General features: G+C 37.8%; 1 protein-coding gene across 3 annotated transcripts in view; it reads left to right on the top strand.

Moving 5' to 3' along the window:
- The window catches only part of LOC115445393, a 42,942-nt gene extending 23,386 nt beyond the window's left edge, over positions 1-19,556 (top strand). Inside the window, exons 3-9 of one of the 3 annotated variants that reach the window (XR_005112646.1) lie at positions 4,219-4,360; positions 9,616-9,734; positions 9,811-14,085; positions 14,866-14,971; positions 15,680-16,063; positions 16,720-16,972; positions 17,362-17,466. Coding sequence is in view for 2 of the 3 variants with exons in the window: in XM_037440575.1 (XP_037296472.1) it covers positions 4,219-4,360; positions 9,616-9,734; positions 9,811-14,085; positions 14,866-14,971; positions 15,680-16,063; positions 17,362-17,632; positions 17,962-18,229 (5,565 nt within the window). In the remaining variant the exon portion in view is untranslated. Of the gene's footprint in view, positions 1-4,218; positions 4,361-9,615; positions 9,735-9,810; positions 14,086-14,865; positions 14,972-15,679; positions 16,064-16,719; positions 16,973-17,361; positions 17,633-17,961 lie in introns of those variants that run through there. The other 2 variants (XM_037440575.1, XM_037440576.1) reach the window with 2 other exon arrangements.
- The last annotated feature ends 406 nt before the right edge of the window (positions 19,557-19,962 follow it).

Genomic DNA, 19,962 nt, shown 5'->3' with positions numbered 1-19,962 from the left:
GCACCGCACCGATGTGACGCGGACGTAGCCGCATCCATCATGTTGATTGGTTTCATATTGAAATGACCTGCTGCATTGTATTGCATCAGCTTATCTATCTGTCCAGACGGACATCCCATTAAGGTGGATTTGCTATTAACTCTCTTTGGGACAAAGACTGTATTATTATAGTTGTCAGTTATGATCTCTGTGCTTCGGTACACAATGGAGATTGCAACATTTTAAAGGATCCAAGGCATCTATTTTGCTCGCTCAGAATTTGAATCACTAACATTTAAATGTCTAATTTGCTGCACTAAGGATAATTTATTCGCTGCGTAATTTCATGGTGAGGATATTAAAAGGTTATACAGTAATTTGTTAAGCTGTTCAAAGTATGTATATTTCGATCGTTATGATAACGTTCACGTTGACCGAGTCAATTAATATAAATAATATTAGCTGACAGATCGTTCAATGTTTGCATAACTCGTATAACTCATTATTTGACGTTTAATTGCAAATGTGATTGCACTTTAACGCGTACAAGGACAGGCGAGACCTTCTGTTCGCCGGATGGAGGCACATTACACTGCCATAAATCTATAATTTACGATGGAGCAATAGCAATGTTATTTTTTTACATTAATTTGCTCTAGATATTTCTATAACTTATATTAGGACCTGTTTTCGGCCGCGTAAGTATGATTTTTTGTTGTAATGGGGAGTATAAATCCCATTTCATCCCGTCAGTGTGCAGCTGCAGGCCCAAGCATTTAGCGTACTAGAGTATAGCTTTTAGTTTAAATACTTTTAAGCCAAGTGGCAAATAACAGCTCCAGAAATAATGATACTTGAGTTTGTGTTTTGATAGGATTTTTAAAACACGTATTCGTAATTTAGACTTTATAATACTTCAAATATAGTATAAACAAAAATTCAGACACTGCATCTTAATACTATTTGGCACATACATTTCATTTGCAAGACCACAATTGAAGTGTTGCTTGATTAATTACGCTCAAAATACGAACACTAAAAATAACACGGTATAAAAAGTTCAGGATAAATGTTTTGATTTAATTTGAAGAATGATAAATATTCTCCTGGATGGTAACACCGAAATTATCTATATCTAAAAATTTGTTTTTTTGAACATTTATAGCGTTTTCACGCTTGTAATGCCCGTTATTAACTAGCGAGTCGGAAAGAGTTATCGTATAGATTTTTGTTAGACTTTAGGAAGGATAAATGATGCTGCATGACGGAAATAAAACATAGTTTGTATGTATGTATGGGACATTGGGAGTCTAATTACGAAAAAAATAGGTTTACTCTGTATTTTTTTTCCATACATTTTTTATATTTACATCCAAGCATGACCTGCTACTGTGTGTTTAAATAGGTCCCTCGACTAAATATGCACATTGTATTTGATCAAAATCGGGTGTGCCGACCACAGTTATAAACTCGGTACTACTTTATGCCAAACAAGTGCCTCTCATGTAATTACAAACTTATAAGACGTTAATGATATGAGTTAATGATATCAAAATTGCAGTTTTTATTAATTAACGTTGATAGTTTTTTGAAACATGCTTGGCAATATATTTATAAACGTGGCAAATTAAAAAACGTTCACTCATTGTTGTGTATGATGTGAGAATTAGCTGCGTAGTTGCAACGCGCCCATTAGCAGCGTTCTTACCACGCACCACTTACTTACGACGTCGGGAACGGCAATTTCCTCGTTTTGCACAAACATTGTGTACAAGTTGTGTACAGCTGTGTCAGCGGGGAACATTGGAGCAATTTGCATGTGCAGCCGTGCACAGTGGGCGTCCGTCCATAATGAATGGCAGACGCGTACGTAGATCAAGTACAACACCATCGCGGGCAAACTGTGTTCACATCGTAAGCTCAATTTGCTTGTACGATATAGGCACGTTTGAATGGTGCCCCGGAAAATAATTGCGCCTAAGTAAATTAAGCTCAATGTTGATAATAATAATTTATGGAAAGGATATTTGCTTTCTTTTAGATTTTATGTTTATGCTTTTTACTGGATTGTTTTTTGTTTGATTAGGATAGAAAGAAAGTCATCATGTATATGTGTCAATGTTAAGTTATGTAAAATAGATAAACTGTATGTCATGCTAGTTTTACTATATTTTTAAGGAAATGTTATCTTATTTCTGATGCCATGCTATTATTTTTTATGCATTATAATAGATAGATGATACCTTTATAGTCTATACTCAAGTGCATTGAAAACATACTCAGGTTAATTGACCCACTATCAGAACACTTTAAAGTCGATTGTGATGTTAGGATTGCAAGTCGAAAATATGCTTGAAATTTTGATTTTATTACACTGCATGGTCTTGTCATTATCGCCTGAAAAACAATATTAAATTTAGCTAATGAATTGCCTAATAGCGTAGTTGTAAAGCGTTCGCGATACCACACTGCTCTGAGGTCCTGAGTTCGTATCTCGCGCGGGCAAAGTGAAATTGGGTTTTTCTGCTCACTATCAGCCCAGACTCTGGAATTTATGCCCGATATGGCAAACAATTTTCGACACGCTGGTCGTTTTTGACAACATTTGGCAATGGTGGCAATTTATGAAGAGTCGGGACGATATCTGAATTAAAGCTCGTCGTTGGTTTAGGCTGACTGATTTGTAATTCGCAATTTGCTGCGTTTGAGATTGTTTATACTTCTTTCAATTAAATATTAGTCACTGCTGGGATCTAATAATCTAAATCAATATACAAGTCTATCCAACGCATAAAGTCATAGTTAAATTAAAATTGTGAAGCAAAAAGAGGACTATTATAGTTCGGTGTTAAGCGACCATTTTGTGTCCGGAAACAGAGGACAGTTTTTACGTTTTCTATATTATATCGGTTTATTAAATCAACACTTTTTTACAGTTTATTAATAATACTGAAACATCTCTTTTATATAAATTATTGTAAACAATTAAACTCGCAGTAATACTCACTTAAATCAAATATGAAGCAGCATGTACTCCATCTAATAACAACAATCGCCTACTCATACATTCTGCCCTACAGCGTCCCTAGCAAACGGCATACCGTGAGCCTTTAACATTATAGTTCCCAGCACCTATCTAATCCGACTTTTAATTGAACCTTTCATTACTCGGGGAGAAAGTACGAGAGTCCAACGCTAGGTGTTGTCCGACGTTACAGGATTTTCCCCTACCATCTAACTTTCTTCATACGCACTTGTGCGCAGGTGCTTCGCGGTTATACCTAGCGTTCCTTTAGAAAAACTGTGTACTCTCGGGATACACCAGGTCAGCTTAGCGTTAATCAAACTAGCAAAGATTTTCAAGAATGCTATGGACCAACTCGCGATGGTGTACTATTTAGCGGAATGGATTATAATCTGATTTAATTTGCCATTGTACAACGTCATATACTATCAGCCAATATATTTTTGTTTTTGTGTAAGAAATTGCATTTCTTACTCCCGGTCCAGTTCTTAGCTTTTTGAATAATGATTAAAAACATTATTGTTAAAATCACCAGTCATTCGATTTAAGTTTACATCGCTGGGAAAGTAGGGAACATTTAGGAGATTACTGAGTGCTCTAGGGATGTTTTTAGGGCAAGAAGCATCCCGGCTGGCAACTGTAACGGTCTTTGCACAGTGTCACCCTGCAGCAGATCTCCATGTGTAGTTGGAGGTCAGACGTCCTAACGCAATGAAGGACGAGACGAACTGTCCGCGCGTCCAGCGTATCTCGAGGTCACGCGATACAATGAAGTACCAAGGGCGCTAAGATAGCCTCTCACTGCACGCCCCGACCCCTTATATGACACATGCTATTAATAATTACAAGTACACAAATCGTAAGAAGACGTGACAACAATTAGCGTAAATTTAAACGCGTGAATTTTGTGCAATAGTGTGAGTGATGCTGAACGATCATGATCTTATTTAATATTATTTTTATATTCGATTATCATTATTTAAAGGCACTAAATTAACGTGATCTGTGCCGAAGAATAAAATGTTTTTTAAGTGAGGAGGAAACAAAAGTAGTTTTCAAGTACACGCCTGTAATTAATTTATAAGCGATAGGTTTACGCCCGCGTTTTTCTTTTATAATAACCTGTCATCGACGCAATTCTTAACTATTGCAGAAATATGTCGTAACATTAATTATTGTAGTTAAAAACTAATGTTGTATTAAAATATTTTCAGGTGGCTAGCAAACCTTATCAAGCTGTTTCTGGGGCAGAGTTGACGAAATTGTGCAATCATAAACGGAAACTACTGGCAACACTGCAAGCGCGCTCCCAGTCACCCGCTACGCCACCCCCGCAGAATATTGAACAAAAAAAAGGTAAAATTGTTGTATAAACATTTTTATGTATATTATATTATACGCAACTATTAAATGCAAGTATTTAAAATGGTCACAAATCGTTAATTAAATTAATTAATTCATTCATAATTTTAGTCGTGCTCTAATATTGTATGTAGTAAGGCTTGTTATGATATTTATTTAAAAAAATATCAGGATTTATTAAAAGTATAATACACCAGGTTATTGAAAAAAAAAAACTTTATAGAAATGTAACTTCGAAGCTGAAGTACTCAAACAAATTTATTTTATTTATTGTAGAGTTAACTGTACAATACCAAAATTTTGAATATCATATTTTACTCTTATAGAGATAGGCTCGCCCCCTATCACATCATGGGACAGACTAGACTTGGCGAAAAGTGGCCGCCCGGGTTGCGCCTATGCATACCCCTTCGGGGATAAATGCGTGATGTTGGGTGTGTGTATATTTTAGTCTGAAATATGTATATATGCAAAGACATATTTTTTAAATCGGTTGTCTTTGTTATTTTTTTTTATATTTCAAATATTGATCAAAGATCCACAAATTTACATCTTTGTAAGTACATAAATGTACGCTGCACGATATCTGCTCGGCGCGCCTTCATCCAATTACTGGAGTGTGAATCGAACGGGATTAGCCCGGAAACCAGCGTCCCGTGTATTACCGGTTTGTCTTTGATACACATTAAACCAAGTGGAATTTATCATACGCATACCGATTGATCCAGTCATTATACAATTTTAAATGGCGTAGCGATTAACTTCTTGTTGCTAATATAAATACTGCAGACGTTTATTTATTTTGTTGGTACGCTACGGGTGTTTTTGTTAATGTATGATAATTAACTGCTAGCCGAGTAAATTAATAGTCATTTGTGTTAATGCTCAGCTTACATTTTGACTTTAATACGTAATTAGTTTTTGTGTATAATTTAAAAACGAGAAACATTTTAGAATTGGTTGGTACGTAAATATCTAAACGTCAAAGAAAGTGTACCCGCATAGATAATTAGAGGTATGGTACATTAAGGGAATCAGGCCGTTAGAAAACCACCAAAGCCGATCGATTTACCCCCATGTGTGTTGACTATTGCCTACGGGCTATCTGTGCTAAACAGAAACGATACAATGCACCAATATTGATATAGCGTAGCTGAAGAGATTTATTTTTGGCTAATTTGTGGTTTGAAATTAAAGATTAATGTGCGTAAGTGCTGAAGACTGCTAAACTATGAAGTCTACGATAGTGCTTTTTATTTGTACATTATAAATAATTAATGTAAACGCCTTGCTATACTGCCGAGTCAGGTTCTTTGTAAAGTAGAAATAAATAAAAAACCTGTACGAAACTTAATACATCTTATTTATTTATGGAATGTGTTGGTATCTAGGATAAAACTAAAACACAATTAATATTTACATTTTGGGAATGCTTGCGCCTTATTCATGTTCTATTATTACTCGATCTATAAGTAAGATTAATTCCAGCATGAGCCTTAAAAAGACTGAAACAAATAACTTGAATGGTTTTATAGACAGCAGTATCTACCTTGAAGTTTTCATTCTTACGCAAGTTCTTTAAGAGTACTCTAAAATGGATGACCCACATTTGATCGATGCCGACTCTATAGCGTCCATGTAGGGCGATAAAATTAAAAAAATGCTTTACCTAATTGCTACCTTAATGTATCCTATTATATAGTTTCACTATATCAACGACGTCTATTAATTACTAATTATATCCTTAAAGGTCATTCAGATTACTTTATATTGGTGGTGTCAAATGTACTCGTATTAAAAAAAATACAGTCGAATTGAGAACTTCCTCTTTATTTTGAAGTCAGTTAAAAATATAAAACTATAAATGTTTATCGGTTTTAAGACAGCATACAAGAACAAGATAAATTAAAAGACATACAGCATCTGCCTTAGGATTATGTTATGAGTTTTATTATATTTACGCACAGTACCTTAAAAGTATTATACAAAGATAAAAATAATCACCAAGACATATTATTAAAAAAAAAACACTGATGCTTATAAGTGGTTGTACGCAGTTGTTTCTTGTAACAAAGAGGGTAGAGCGGTGTCTTTGTTGTTAAGTGGCATCAGGCAGGGTGTGAGGTGCAGGGGTGCAGGGGTGCATTTAGTGCGGCATGAATAGCGGGTAACTGCACTTCGTCAGTCGTCCGTCCGGGAGTAACAACCTGCAATGCACCCAACCCCCCTCGCAGGCCCCGCTACTTTATCTCGACTTGTGTGTTTCATATCAAATTCCTGTTTCAATTGCATCGTTTGTCCGAATTAATCTATCATCGCTTGTTATCTATCAAATTTAAAACTACAAAAAGTTTCAGAAGTTGATTAAATTAAATTCATTTTTATTTGTAAATGTTAAGATTTATAACTGTTGCAATAAACTATAACAATGTTCATTTCAAGTGTAACGTAAATATGTGCTTATGTATTCAAAAGGAAGATATTGCAAGCGGATAAAATTTATTGACCTCAGAACGGACAAATCTCAACTCGGCGAAACGCAGAATTGCGTAATTACCGTAAAGGAACGCTCCCGTTCAGTGTAAACAAAAACGCGGGCGAGTCGATCAGTGGCGGGAACAAAGGCGGGTGTAATTTGAAACAATCGGCGGTGGTGCAGAGCGGTGTGGCGGCCGGTGTGGTGGGTGCGCGCCCCGCCGACTATATTGATCTGACGAGCCGCGGCCACCCTGCGCCTCGCGCCCGCCCGGCCGCGGCGCCCGGCCCGACGCCCGGCCCGGCGCCTCGGAGACCACCCTCGCCTCGAACCACCCCACGAGCGCAACCCGTATTTTAATTGCAAATCGGCAGATAATGTGCAAATAGATAACGGCATTATACTCGGCTCGCTAACTAATTTGGAACGCTATGAAATTATAAGCAGACGGTCTTAACATTTTATGAATAAACGTGATCAACTTTAATCAAGTAACTGTAACAATCACTTGAAATTTGGGGCAGCGTGCAACGATTTCGAAGTAAAAGTTAGATTTATTTATGTAATATGATTAATGAATACTTAATGAAATATCTATTCTCTTTACTTTTATTAATTCAGTTAATTGTCGATAGTTATTATACCGTATTTGCTAGAATGCCAGCTTGCGCTTGCGCACAACTCCATAAATGTTAATAAAAAAATTTACGCGGCCTGAGCGTAGTGCGGGAGGCGAAGGTCGCCTGATCTGATAGGCCGTGGTCCCACGCGCGTTTCTTCGCGTACATCTACTGATGGGATACCGCCGCGTGGTTACCGCGCGATGACACCGCAGCCTAAAGAACAAAAATTATCTTTAGTGAAACAAGACGATGCAAGGTTTTTTCACTAAGAAAAAATTTACAAAATAAAAGAAAATATTTTTTCGTTGATTATTCTCGATTCATTTAATGAGAAGAGTACTTTCGTAGTTCGAAAGATAAATATATAAGTAAATATAAATAAATAGTTTCATAGTATACTATTATCTGCTGTAATTGCGTTCGACACAGTTTATTTGGAGATTGGAGCTGGAGAATTTATAGAATATTCCTGAGGCGGCCAACGTTCTCCCACAGCCTCAGTACTCCAACAAATATATTTCGTTATGATGGATCAAGTAATAAAACAAATTCACTCAAACCAACAAAAACAATATTTGATAACTCATTTTACAAAAAAAGGTATCAGCGGGATATATTTATTGATGTTTAACGCACTAATAAAGTAACTATTCGAATTAGATCCACAAATATTTACTTACAAAGCTTTATTGATGTGAAGAGACTGCCCAAATAAATAAAAATATTTCATTTTTCATTCTTTTCCATTTGTTAGGTCGTCTAGAGATCAGCTCAAAGTCACCGGGTCGGCCTCACCGCATCTCACATACTTTGGCCAAACATCGCGTATTTTATTAGTTTAATTTAGAAGTTGAAGACGATAAAATATCCATGCTAAAATAAAATTGCATTTGTTTAACATTTTGAATTAAATTATTTAATATTTATTTATTTAAAGGCACACCATCAGTGAATAGACACAACATACTTAATTAAAATTACAATGTTATGAACGAATTTAATCACAAATTATAAATGTGTAACAGTATTTATATAAAAGAGAAACATATTGAAGGAAATAATTTCAAAATTAGAAATTAAAACAATTTAACATAAAAAACATAAATACAAAAAATACCAACATAAATAGAATAAAAACGAAAACACAACAAGCATAGTATTCATAAAGTATTAGATACGCATGATTGCAGGATTTGTCTTTTTAAATAAAAAGTGAAACTCGAAAATACATTAACAGAAGCAGACCTATTGATGTCATTGAAGGTACTCTGGATTTCATTAGGCGCTGAAAACTTTCCCATATTGGATCTGTGCCTATGCGTACGAAAGGTATCCCCATCAATGCGACTGGACCTGCAGTTAAGTATAGGGATATTGACATTTATCTCCACTAAGGAGAATATTCTGATACAATACCACTGATGAGTTAGTGGAGGAAAATCATATCGAGAACCGATCTTCTCTTATACAGTCAAATTATTTTAAAGATTTCGAGTTTATTCGCGTACTCAGCGCATTGGCTAATGGTTGCATTTGTTGTATTTCACTTTATAATTGTTACTATAGGATCCTAAAAATGTTAACATTAATATTTAGGGGGAAAGTTCAAAACTACAGATAAACATTGACGTTACAAGACAATAGCAGCAACGGTATGCTTAAAAATACAAAATAATTATAATGTAGGTATTTATTGTTTTACAACCAATGATAAAAAACATTAACGTACTATCTGGACAAATCAAGGTCTTCCTAAATAGGGCATCAGTTTACATTTCTTATTTAATGGTTACTAAAACAAATTGTCAGTTGAATATACCTTTGTTTTTTATTTTATATTGTAAATTGGTATTGATACGAAAGTTGAAAATATTAACTATTATTAGTTTATTATTATTAATTGAGTAAACCACGAATACATCATTTCATATAAAATCCAGTAATTTACATAAATATATTTTTATGCTAGTAAAACAACTAAAAATTGAATCATCTGGGTTCAATCTATTAGTGTATTAAACACTAAATCATACAATAGGGCATTCTTTATGTTAATGAATTATTTCATTTAATGTTTGTACTGCGTAAGTTTTTAAATGAGAACACCAAAACAGTAAATTTGATAGAATATTTTTTTAATACTTTTTTAGTCGCGGCTACCGAGTCGACAGCAGTCAAGAAAAAGATGAAGAAAAGGTCCGGATTCGCAACTAATGTGAGTGTCTCCCAATTAATGGTGCAGAGGGAACGCTCCCATGGCGAGATAAAGGTGGGTATTGCAACTTTTTACCTTATACAAAATTTTATCATTTTAAATACCTGATGATACCGTTTTACCTTTTCAGTCTCAAGATTCGGAACCTTGTCGCGAAGTGTCATCAGCTATCGCGATACAGCGCGGGAACAACACGCAACAATCTTGTCTATCAACGTTTCCACCAGCGCAACAGGGCGCAGTCTCCCAAGATGGAGATATACGGCAAGATACCCACGTCCACCGGAGTTCTCACTATCTCACAGTGAACAGCGGGTGGATATCACAACATCAGGAGAATTCTGACAATGGACAGAAGCTCAGCCAGTCTTCTGCTGTATCAGCTAGTTCCTCTATTAATATTGGAATGCCGGTTTTAGGCACTAACGGCCAAATAATTGGGGTTAATACTGGACTTAGTAAGCATTCAAGCTACAAAAATATTTCAACCATTTCTCAGAATTTAGAAATTGAACAAAAAGAAGATAAGAAAGATGTAACGACGTTGCAAAATTCCCATTCTTTAAATTTAAAACACCCTTACAAAGAGGAAGAATCACAAATATTTTGTGGTTTAAACCAACCGTTAACTCCAGAAGTAATGCAAAAAATTAACGAGCAACAACAGATATTTATACAACAAAATCAGAAGCAAATTGAAATGAAAATGAAAGGTTTTAGGACACAGATAGAAAATATTAGCCAAAATAAGCAAAGTCAAAGTCAATATGTGCCTCAAGCTCAGTTAGTAATACAGAATGGTGCAGTGGTTAAAACAAATCCAGCGAAAACGCCTCCATGGCAAGTGAAGAGGAATGACTCTAATTTCTCTAATCCTATAACAAGTCCCGGACCGAAATTACAAAAACCAGATAATACAGATTACGATGAAGTTAATACAAACATATCGGAGGATTCTTCTAGTTCCTACAGCTCGTTCTCGAGTAACGAACAAGCCGTGAATCAAGCGATGTGCTCGCGTGTACCTCCGTTACCGCAACACTACACCATGATGGGGCAACAATGGCCTGCCACAGATACAAACAAGAAAAAGACTAAAGGTAATAAAGGCGGTAAAAAGAAAAATAGTCCAGCGGAAAATAAAGTTGTCACGATTGGATGTAACGGAATGCGCCTCTTACAAGATGCAAAAGGTATGCCATGTGACGATCTATCGAGCAATAATGTTCCATCTTTTATGGAAGACCCTAATGGATACTTGGCCCAGCAAACAGTATTATTGAATAATACTATTTCGAAACAAGTAGGGATAAATTCGTCATATGATAACAATCAGTATGATAATACTAATAACAGTTGCTTCGTCACGCAAAACCAGGTGGAGAAAATCAAGCCCGTTGTAAAATCTAACGAAATTTCTAACATCTACAGACACAATGTGCCAAATCCATCACTTTCTCCGACCAGCATACCTGACAGTAGCATGTTACCGGACAACGTTATGCCTCAGTGTTGTAAGGGTTGTAATCTATCAATGAAGAATAATAGCCCTGAGTATACAGACAATCAGGTGAGACTTAAATATATGAAGCACAATGTATACAAGATGGAAATAGATGGCAGCCATGCAATTTCAAGTCCCAAGCATAGTTATGATGATAATCCAGTAACATCGACATTCATTGAACGAAGTCCCACGTTGAACGACAACTGCGGTCCTATACAGGCTGGAACTGTTAGCACCAGCAACGTTTCGCTCACAGAGACTCTTCAACCTCCAGAACCATCGCCGACGTCATCAAATAGTTCAAGGAACACGGACACTCCACATAGTAGCGGCAGCAATAGTTCTCAAGTGCTACCTAACGGTTCATATCCAGTACCAAGTCCGGCATGTTCGAATTCCGGTTCGTGTCGCGACAATTTTAACAGTAATCCCCCGACACCAGGCAGCAGTCAAGTTTATGCTTATAATTCCCCTGGACCGCCAAACAACCAGTCTATTACTGGTACTCAAATGATGCATTTCATATCGAATCATAACGTGAATAAAAATCTCATGGAAGTAGATAACATATCAACAATGGTCGGAGTAAAATCCGGTTTAAAATCGTCTCCGGATATGTATAGACTAGAATCTCGAAGACGGATAGAAAATACCATGCCGGGCTACTGTCCCCCTCCGCATCTTGGCGGAGGTCCAGCCCACTCACTAATACAAACATGTTACGTCCAAACATTTGTAACGACTATGGCTAGTGGATTTTCTGTCACTCGAGATACCGTTACCTCGGTGCTAGCTGGTAAGGCAAATACTGCAACTACATCAATAAATGCTTCTCAAGCCAATTTCATTAGGCCGCCCCCACCGCCAAGCATCAATTTAGCCACCACGTACGCAATACCAAATAATCAACCGGATCCCTTCTTTAATTCAGTAAACTTACCAACCAGCTATCCTTTACATATAGCTGGAACAACGGCGCAGAGCATGATTACTAAATCACCGCTAGAAATGGTGCAAAATGTTATTGGGAATTTGCCAGCTAAATCGGAAACGGGAATCACACAATCAGGCTCTCTATCACAATTGAGGAAGACATGTCCAACAACACCTGGCCAAATTCTCATATCCTCGACTGGTCAAATAATTGTATCCAACAATCAGATGCCGCCGCCACCCCCTAAGACTACGACCGCAACATCGGCAATTCAAAGCTCTGGCGCTGTGACAAATGTCAGCGCGTCTGTTACTCAAGTTATACCGACAGTGGGTACGGTACAGCCGATGGTGAATCAACCTACAGTGGTGGTGAATACTTTACCAGCGCCATTCGTTTTGCAGCCGCCAATGGTAGCCGTGGACGGCCAAGTCGTACAACAGAATGCCGTGTTGCCACAAATTATGACTGGAGGCATCGTACCAGGGCAATCACCGAACGAAAACACCAGGCAGCTCGATGTTAAAAATCATCATAGTTTCGTGCAGGGTGTAGCCATGTTGTCTCCAGAGAGCTTAAAAAAGAGAAATAAGAAAAAGAAGACTCAATCGCCTAACATAACGAATGTTTTACAAATAGCGGCACCACAGCCGAACCCTAGTAATATAATGGTGCATCATACCTCGCCTCAACACAATACTAGTCCACAATTTTCACCTAGGAATTTTCAACTGTCTCCAAATAACAACATATCACCCACACCTATGCTGCAAGCGCTTACTATATTGCCGGGCAAATCTGGAACTCCAGCTCATATAGTAATGAATGGACAAGGTAACACAAATAATTATGGTTCCCAGCAAATAATCGCCAACACGTCCCCGTCGCAACAAATAAATCTGTTACAACCAGTTAACTTATTGAACAATGCTAGTGGCGTCATGCCAAATTTTCCAGCTTTCCAACAATTTATCGTGCCTAATCTCGGCGGTATGGTAATGACTGCCGACGGTACTGCCATTATTCAAGATAATTCTACCGGAATGCCTATGCAGCTTCAACTGCAAGCGGTCAACGGACAGAATGTCCTTACTCCCATGCAAAATTCTAGCGTGTTCGCCACCGGCCCAAACAGTGGAGTTGTCATTCGAGCTCAGAATCAACAGAGCAAAATAATACAGTCCCAACACAGCCCCGGTGCTCAATTTTTGTCTCCAAACGGCCAAGTCGTCATGAATGGTCCTAATTTTAATGGTCAACTGAGCCCGTTGCTCGCTAATCTCAGTCCGACGAGTGTGACTTTTAACACAGCTGCTCAAATGCGTCCCGGAAGTGTTCAGACGCAGGAATACATCCAGACAAACCAGGCCGGACAGACGCTAATGGTACCGTTGTCGCCGAAGCGTGTCTCGCTCGCCTCCGCACCCACGAACAGGGGCAATCCGACATTCGTCCACCAGAACACGACCATAGTGCAGCAGCAGACCACTTTGGTATCCAACTCGCAGGGCGCCGCACAGGTGGCGCTCGCGGCCGCTCCACACGTCCGACCCTTCGGCGACGCGCTCGGCGCCAAGAATAAGAGCAGGACGCTCGCCGAGGCGGCCGCGGAACACGTCCGCGTTGAGGAAATCGTCGAACGGAAGATCATTGGCGGCGTTCGCCAGCGCCAAGCGGACGGCGACGGCAGGGATGCGGTCGATGGACACGCGCGCCACTCGGTGTCCACGCAGACGCTGGTGAACCAGGCGGCGGGCGCGGGCGGGGGCGGGGGCGCGTGCGCGGGCTCGGCGGGCGCGGCGGGCGCGACGGGCAGCCCGCCCGACACCACGACGCACAGCCCGCTGGGCGCGCTGGAGCCGGCGCCGAGCCCGCGGCTGTGCGCGGCGCGGTGCCTCTCCACGCAGGCTAACTACGCCGACACCACCACCGAGTCCCCGGAGCCGGCAGACGCTAACTCCTCGGTGAGTTTCATATTGAAGTACCCCTTATAAGTTAACCTCTGCTAACATTGTGCGAAAAATCATCCACGAGTAACGAATATTTTCATAAAAAATCTCGGTTTTACCTCTCTGATTTTTTTTATCAATGTGTAGTTTAGTGCAAATATGGCGTGTGCAAGAGTTTATTTCTGACCGATGGTGTGATATTGCCTCTACAAATAATTGTCTTATAGTAGTAGTGTTTAAGGCGTGTTAAATTAAAATTATCTTTTATTGGTATTAATTTGTTCGAAATTTTTATTTCACGTCTACGGTTCGAGTAGTTTGTAAGTTGTTGTTTTCAAGAAGATTGGTTATGTGGTTTCATTAAGTAACGCAATGTCAAAATGACCCTGTATACATTGCGTATTCAACAGCGAGCCAATAAGAGATAATATCAGCCCTGTATTATATACTGTCCCACTGTTGGACACGGGCCTCCTCTACTACTGAGAGAGATTAGGCCTTAATCCACCACGCTGGACTAGTGCGAATTGGTAGATTTCACACACCCTCGAAAATTCCTATAGAATTTCTCAGGTATGCAGGTTTCCTCACGATGTTTTTCCTTCACCGTTAAAGCAAACGATAATTCACAAAGAATACACACATAATTTTTTAGAAAATTCGGAGGTGTGTGCCCTTGGGATTTGAACCTGCGGACATTCGTCTCGGCAGTTCGTTCCACAACCAACTAGGCTATCGCCGCTTTTCGGTAACAGATATTTGCAAATAATTATATTTAAATAAAAATGTTTGTAGGCAATGGTGCAGTGCGTGTCCAGCAGCGAGCAGGACATGGCCGACTCGCGCGACCACTCGTGGTCTGCGCCACGCAATGACTTCAGCGCAGACAACGACGCGCAAAGTAAATGTTTCATTTAATACTATCTATATTTACTTAAACGCAGTGTTGGCTTTGGACGTTTATGAAATCAGAGTCACAAGTGTGGCTATAGAATCCTATTAAAAGCCTCTTGGCTGTTCGATCAATCGACATTTATACAGCTCTAACTGGAACCGAAATATTTAAAATATATCTTATGCGAAATTGATAGTACATATAGAAAAAAAAGTAATCATGTTTATATAATAAATTATTATTATCTTTAGTTTGGTCGTTTTAAATTATTTACTGTGGATATTGTTTCATTCATTTCATAATGAAAATGCCACTAAATTTGACAATTCCGTGCATTTCTTAAAGTACACATTATTTTTACAACCAACACTAGTTTATAGACTATTAAAGAAGAAATCCTTTAGTAGTTAAAAGTTTCAAAAATACTTAAAAAAAAATAGATTTTATTCGTAAATATTTGAATATATCAGCCCGTCACTGTAGCGCTGGAAAGAATGTTCAAAGCCATTTGTTCGGGGGAGGGTCCTAATTAGAAGGTTGAATATGCATGTTTATTAACAAATAATAAACAAATAATAATGAAGTCAACAGAATTTCGTATACTTAGTGTGTGAATCCGCCATTGATCTTATTCTATTCTAGTCAACCTTATTACTGCTACATCTTATACTTGCTGTGAGGTATTTTTTTCACGCTAGGGATATTTTATTACAGGTATGATTTCAAACATTACATTAATGCGGTCAAATCGTCCTCACAACACCGTGGAATCTACCGACATACATTACAATCAAAATATGAGCACGCCGTCTATGAACAACCAACATATAATGGCTATGACGTCAAATAGTTATTACGACCGAACTCACACATATAAGAGGAAGAATGAGTTCGGAGATGGTTCCACGTACAGATCGGACAAAATAATGAGGACGAACAGTTACAATGCAATCCACGGACTACCCAAAGAGTCAGAATATGACACGCTTGGTATTAGCTCTCACGACAAATCGCACACGCGACATTTTCCATCTGGATCCAGTTCGGAGATGTCATCTTTGCCAAAGTTGTTTGACCGACATTTAGGGTCGGGCGATGGTAAGTACATTTTCAAAATGTCTATTATTTTTATCACTTTGCTACGCTTCGAACTCTTTGCAGTTTACAATTTTAATCTATCGGGATTTTTCTGTTTATCAGCTTCAGTGTGCACTCCGCATCAACTCTGTATACAAGTTAAACATTGTTTGGTTTCGTGACGTGATTAATGGTTGTTTTTATGTGGATATATGAAAGGTTTTTTCGTCCATGTTATTTTTGTTCATGTATACGGTTTTAATAATTATATGGCCTTTAAATGAGTTCGATACATTTGTGTGTAGTCCATTAGAAATATCTTAGATTAAGTTATTCACAATATTCAGGAGTAGGAAAATTTTATACTGCATTATTTTTCTTTACTTTTAATACGATTAGCAGTCTGGCTTGTAAAATGCTATGTGATGAAAATCACACTTCCATCAAATATTCCCATTTTTAATTCGCCGATAAAGTCATAATACTAATATATCTAAACAAAATCATTTCACGCTTTAGTCACAGCTAACAAAATTCAAAATTTTTATGATGTTGTGTCTTGTATTGGTTTTGGATTGCTTTTTTACCATCGGACATACTAAATTAAATAAAATACTTTATGAACATATAGTTATCACTGATTACGTCATAATGATGTGTGTTGTGGTATATTTCAGCTTCTACATAATGCAATACTATTGGTCATTGGTTTTCTTTTGGTTGGGTTAATACAAGATACAGCTGTTAATAAAGGGTGTACTGGAAACTAATCAGAATAAAACAGAGATGTTCAGCGTTGAAACGTTCTCACCCGGCTTTCTGTCGCTTTCCATTGCACCACATTTGAACGTAACCAAATTGGCTCACAAATTGGGATTCCATTACTAACGCATCATTGTTAAGCCATCATCATTTCATCTGTTCATCATTGTAAGTAAGCACATTTCACATACTTCGGTCTTTATCTAAATATTATTTAAGGGTGGCAAAAAAAGTATAATATTATGTGTATGTTTCACGTATTAGATGTTAAAATATTATATGTGCTTTTTTCGTTCACCTTTATTTTATAATCTTCATTACCGCAAAGAAAATATTAAATTGTATACCGATTACATTACGATATTTAGCTTTGAAGGTAATTCTGATAAAATAAAAATAACGGTCCAACGCAGCTTTACTGCATTGGGTCAAAATGCGTCCTCAAAATTTGGTAAAACTTCGTAAATTCTTAATGGTGACGGTGGAGTACGGTGGAGGTTATTTAAGTACTTGCGATACAAAAAGAACGTAGGCTCAGTCAGGTGTAACGTCAATAGATACTAAAAGCGAAGACGAAGTCGACGAACGGCCGCAAGAGTCCAGTTGCGACAAACAAACGCACGACTTCGAACCGGGAGACCTAGTGTGGGGGCCCGTGAAGGGGTACGCGTCGTGGCCCGGCAAGCTGCAGGCGCGCGCCGCCGACGGCCGCTGGACCGTGCGCTGGTTCGGCGCCGACAAGGGCGTCGCGCTCCTCGACCGCGCGCGCCTGCTCTCGCTCTGCGACGGGCTCGAGGCGCACCACGCCGCCAGCACCAGGCACCGGAAGTGAGTCGCCACCACTACACACCACACTACACGCCACACACCCCACACACCACACACACCACACACACCACACACACCGCTGAGCGGTTACTTTATTATGTAATCACGAAGACATTTGTGTTCGAGCCGTTGTTATAAGCATAAGAGTACCTAACGCTTTATATTGTTTGCGGTGAAATGAAGTCGTTGAAATTGTGTGATTAACCCAACCCAAAGACTTGTGTGACGAAGTATTAAAATTATGTGAGCTGAAATTGACCGCCACTTATTATATTATTAAGTGTTTACCGATATTATAACTGGTATTTTTTTTTATTTTATTAAAACAGGAGTAGAAAATTAAACAGTCTCCTCGAGAATGCAATACAGGAAGCCATGGCTGAACTTGACAAGAAGAGTGAAGAAATGATAAACAAATCAGCTAATGAACGGGCCCGTGAACAGGTAAATGAGGAGACTGTAGTGACGGAGACTCCAAAGAGGGGAAAAAGGCCGGATAAAATGAGGAACAGGGAAAAGCACCAGAAGAAAAGTATTGTAAAATTATCAGCTAATACAAACAAACCAGCAGATGCGAGGCTGCGCAGTTCCCGATGACGACGCGGTAATATTGATGGAGAACATTTCATGAAGCTGTCGTAAACCTTTCCTTAGAATAATGTAGGTGGCGTAAATGACTTTTGATGGATGGTATTAACATAGTGTTAAAGTTATTGTATAGGGTTCCAAGGGTAACCATATTATGTTATATTAATATTTTGATAAGACGTTACATGGTACGTGTCCAATAAGACTTAACATCGGCATAAGATGTGCGGAACATCATCACATAATCAAATTACTATCATCACCGCAGTATGACATTAACATAAAATGTAGCTATTTTAAATTTAAATTAATTCTAGTTAGAACAATTAATTTGAGATTTTATGTATGTACCTATATAAAGCTTAATTTAAAAAATCGTAACGAGTATATTTCTTGCTTATCTATAGGTGACTTTTACCATTCCTTTTGATAATTGGGATCACAATGTATGTTTTGTGAATATTACGATATAAATGTCATCTTTAGATCAGATTTCCTTCGGGACGTTAGATGTTCCTAATAAATACTTATATGCGAAATTGAAATAATTCCCATTATAAAAGAGATGCTAATGTAATAATGATTTATCACAGATTTTATAAAGTACGTTGTAAGTATAGTGTAGATTTAAAAACGTGATTTTGAATCATCGTTATTCCGCGTAATATTTTAAATAAGTGATAACTTTAAGTAACCTCACTGGATTCTCACGATATAATGTAATAAATTGTAAAATTCCACGACCGCCATCGATGTCTTGTACAATTATAGTAAACTGTAAATTATTAAAAAAAAATGCTATATATTCTGTAAATTATGTGTTTTGTTAGAAAGTAATAAGTATAACACGATTTCTAGTCAAAATATTGAACATATTGAAATGTAGATATTATAGATGTGTTAACTGACAATAACGCTGGCCTGGCGTCCCCGCTCCGGGACGCAGACGATACGTCGACTTGTTTGGGTTTAATATTATAAGTACAGATCATACATTATTACTTTCAACATTGTGCTACTTGTTTACGTTATTGATTTTATATACTTCCGTTAAATGTTCTAGGATTGATATAAATAAATTTAATAACGCCGTTTAGGTTGAAATTTTGGCATTACTATATGTGACTTCGTGTCAAAATTTCAATCTTTATAATATTATAATAATAGATTACTATCTTGATAGAGAAAAAAATTATAACATCGTCACATTTTGTACGGAATTTTTAAAAGTCTATTGTAATAAGGGGCCTATTTGAGAAAATATACGGGCATTCGAGATTTATAGAAAAAAAAAAACGCAGCCATATATAATGGTGTCGCATCACAGACAATCACACTTTAGCCTAACTGTAGAGACTAAACGTGACCTCAATTTTAAGTTCTAACTTTATGATAGTCACGGTAGTAGTGTTGCTTAATTGATAAGTGTTTAATTTGCGGTACATAGTCCATTGAAATGTTACATTTTTTAGGCCTTACCTTGCGTTTTTTAGAGGACGCAATTTTATTTTTTTGAAGTGTAGGGGGGGTTAGTGTAAAGCTAAAACCAAGTTTGTGGGGTCGCCACCCTTGTCCCACGCCCGCCATCTTGAAAATAGGGGTTGAAATGGTTTTTACGATGTATCTCTTAAACTATTTATCTGCCAAAAAAAATGTATAAACATTTTTTGTTGCAAATTAAATTCTCTACAACTTTGGTCCAGTAACTTTTTGTCGTAGAACTGTAATAAAAAAGTTATAGG

Source organism: Manduca sexta, chromosome 20 (assembly GCF_014839805.1).
Source record: "Manduca sexta isolate Smith_Timp_Sample1 chromosome 20, JHU_Msex_v1.0, whole genome shotgun sequence".
Taxonomy (NCBI): domain Eukaryota; kingdom Metazoa; phylum Arthropoda; class Insecta; order Lepidoptera; family Sphingidae; genus Manduca; species Manduca sexta.
Note: the sequence above shows the minus strand (reverse complement) of the source record. Positions and strands in the feature narration are given on the sequence as shown.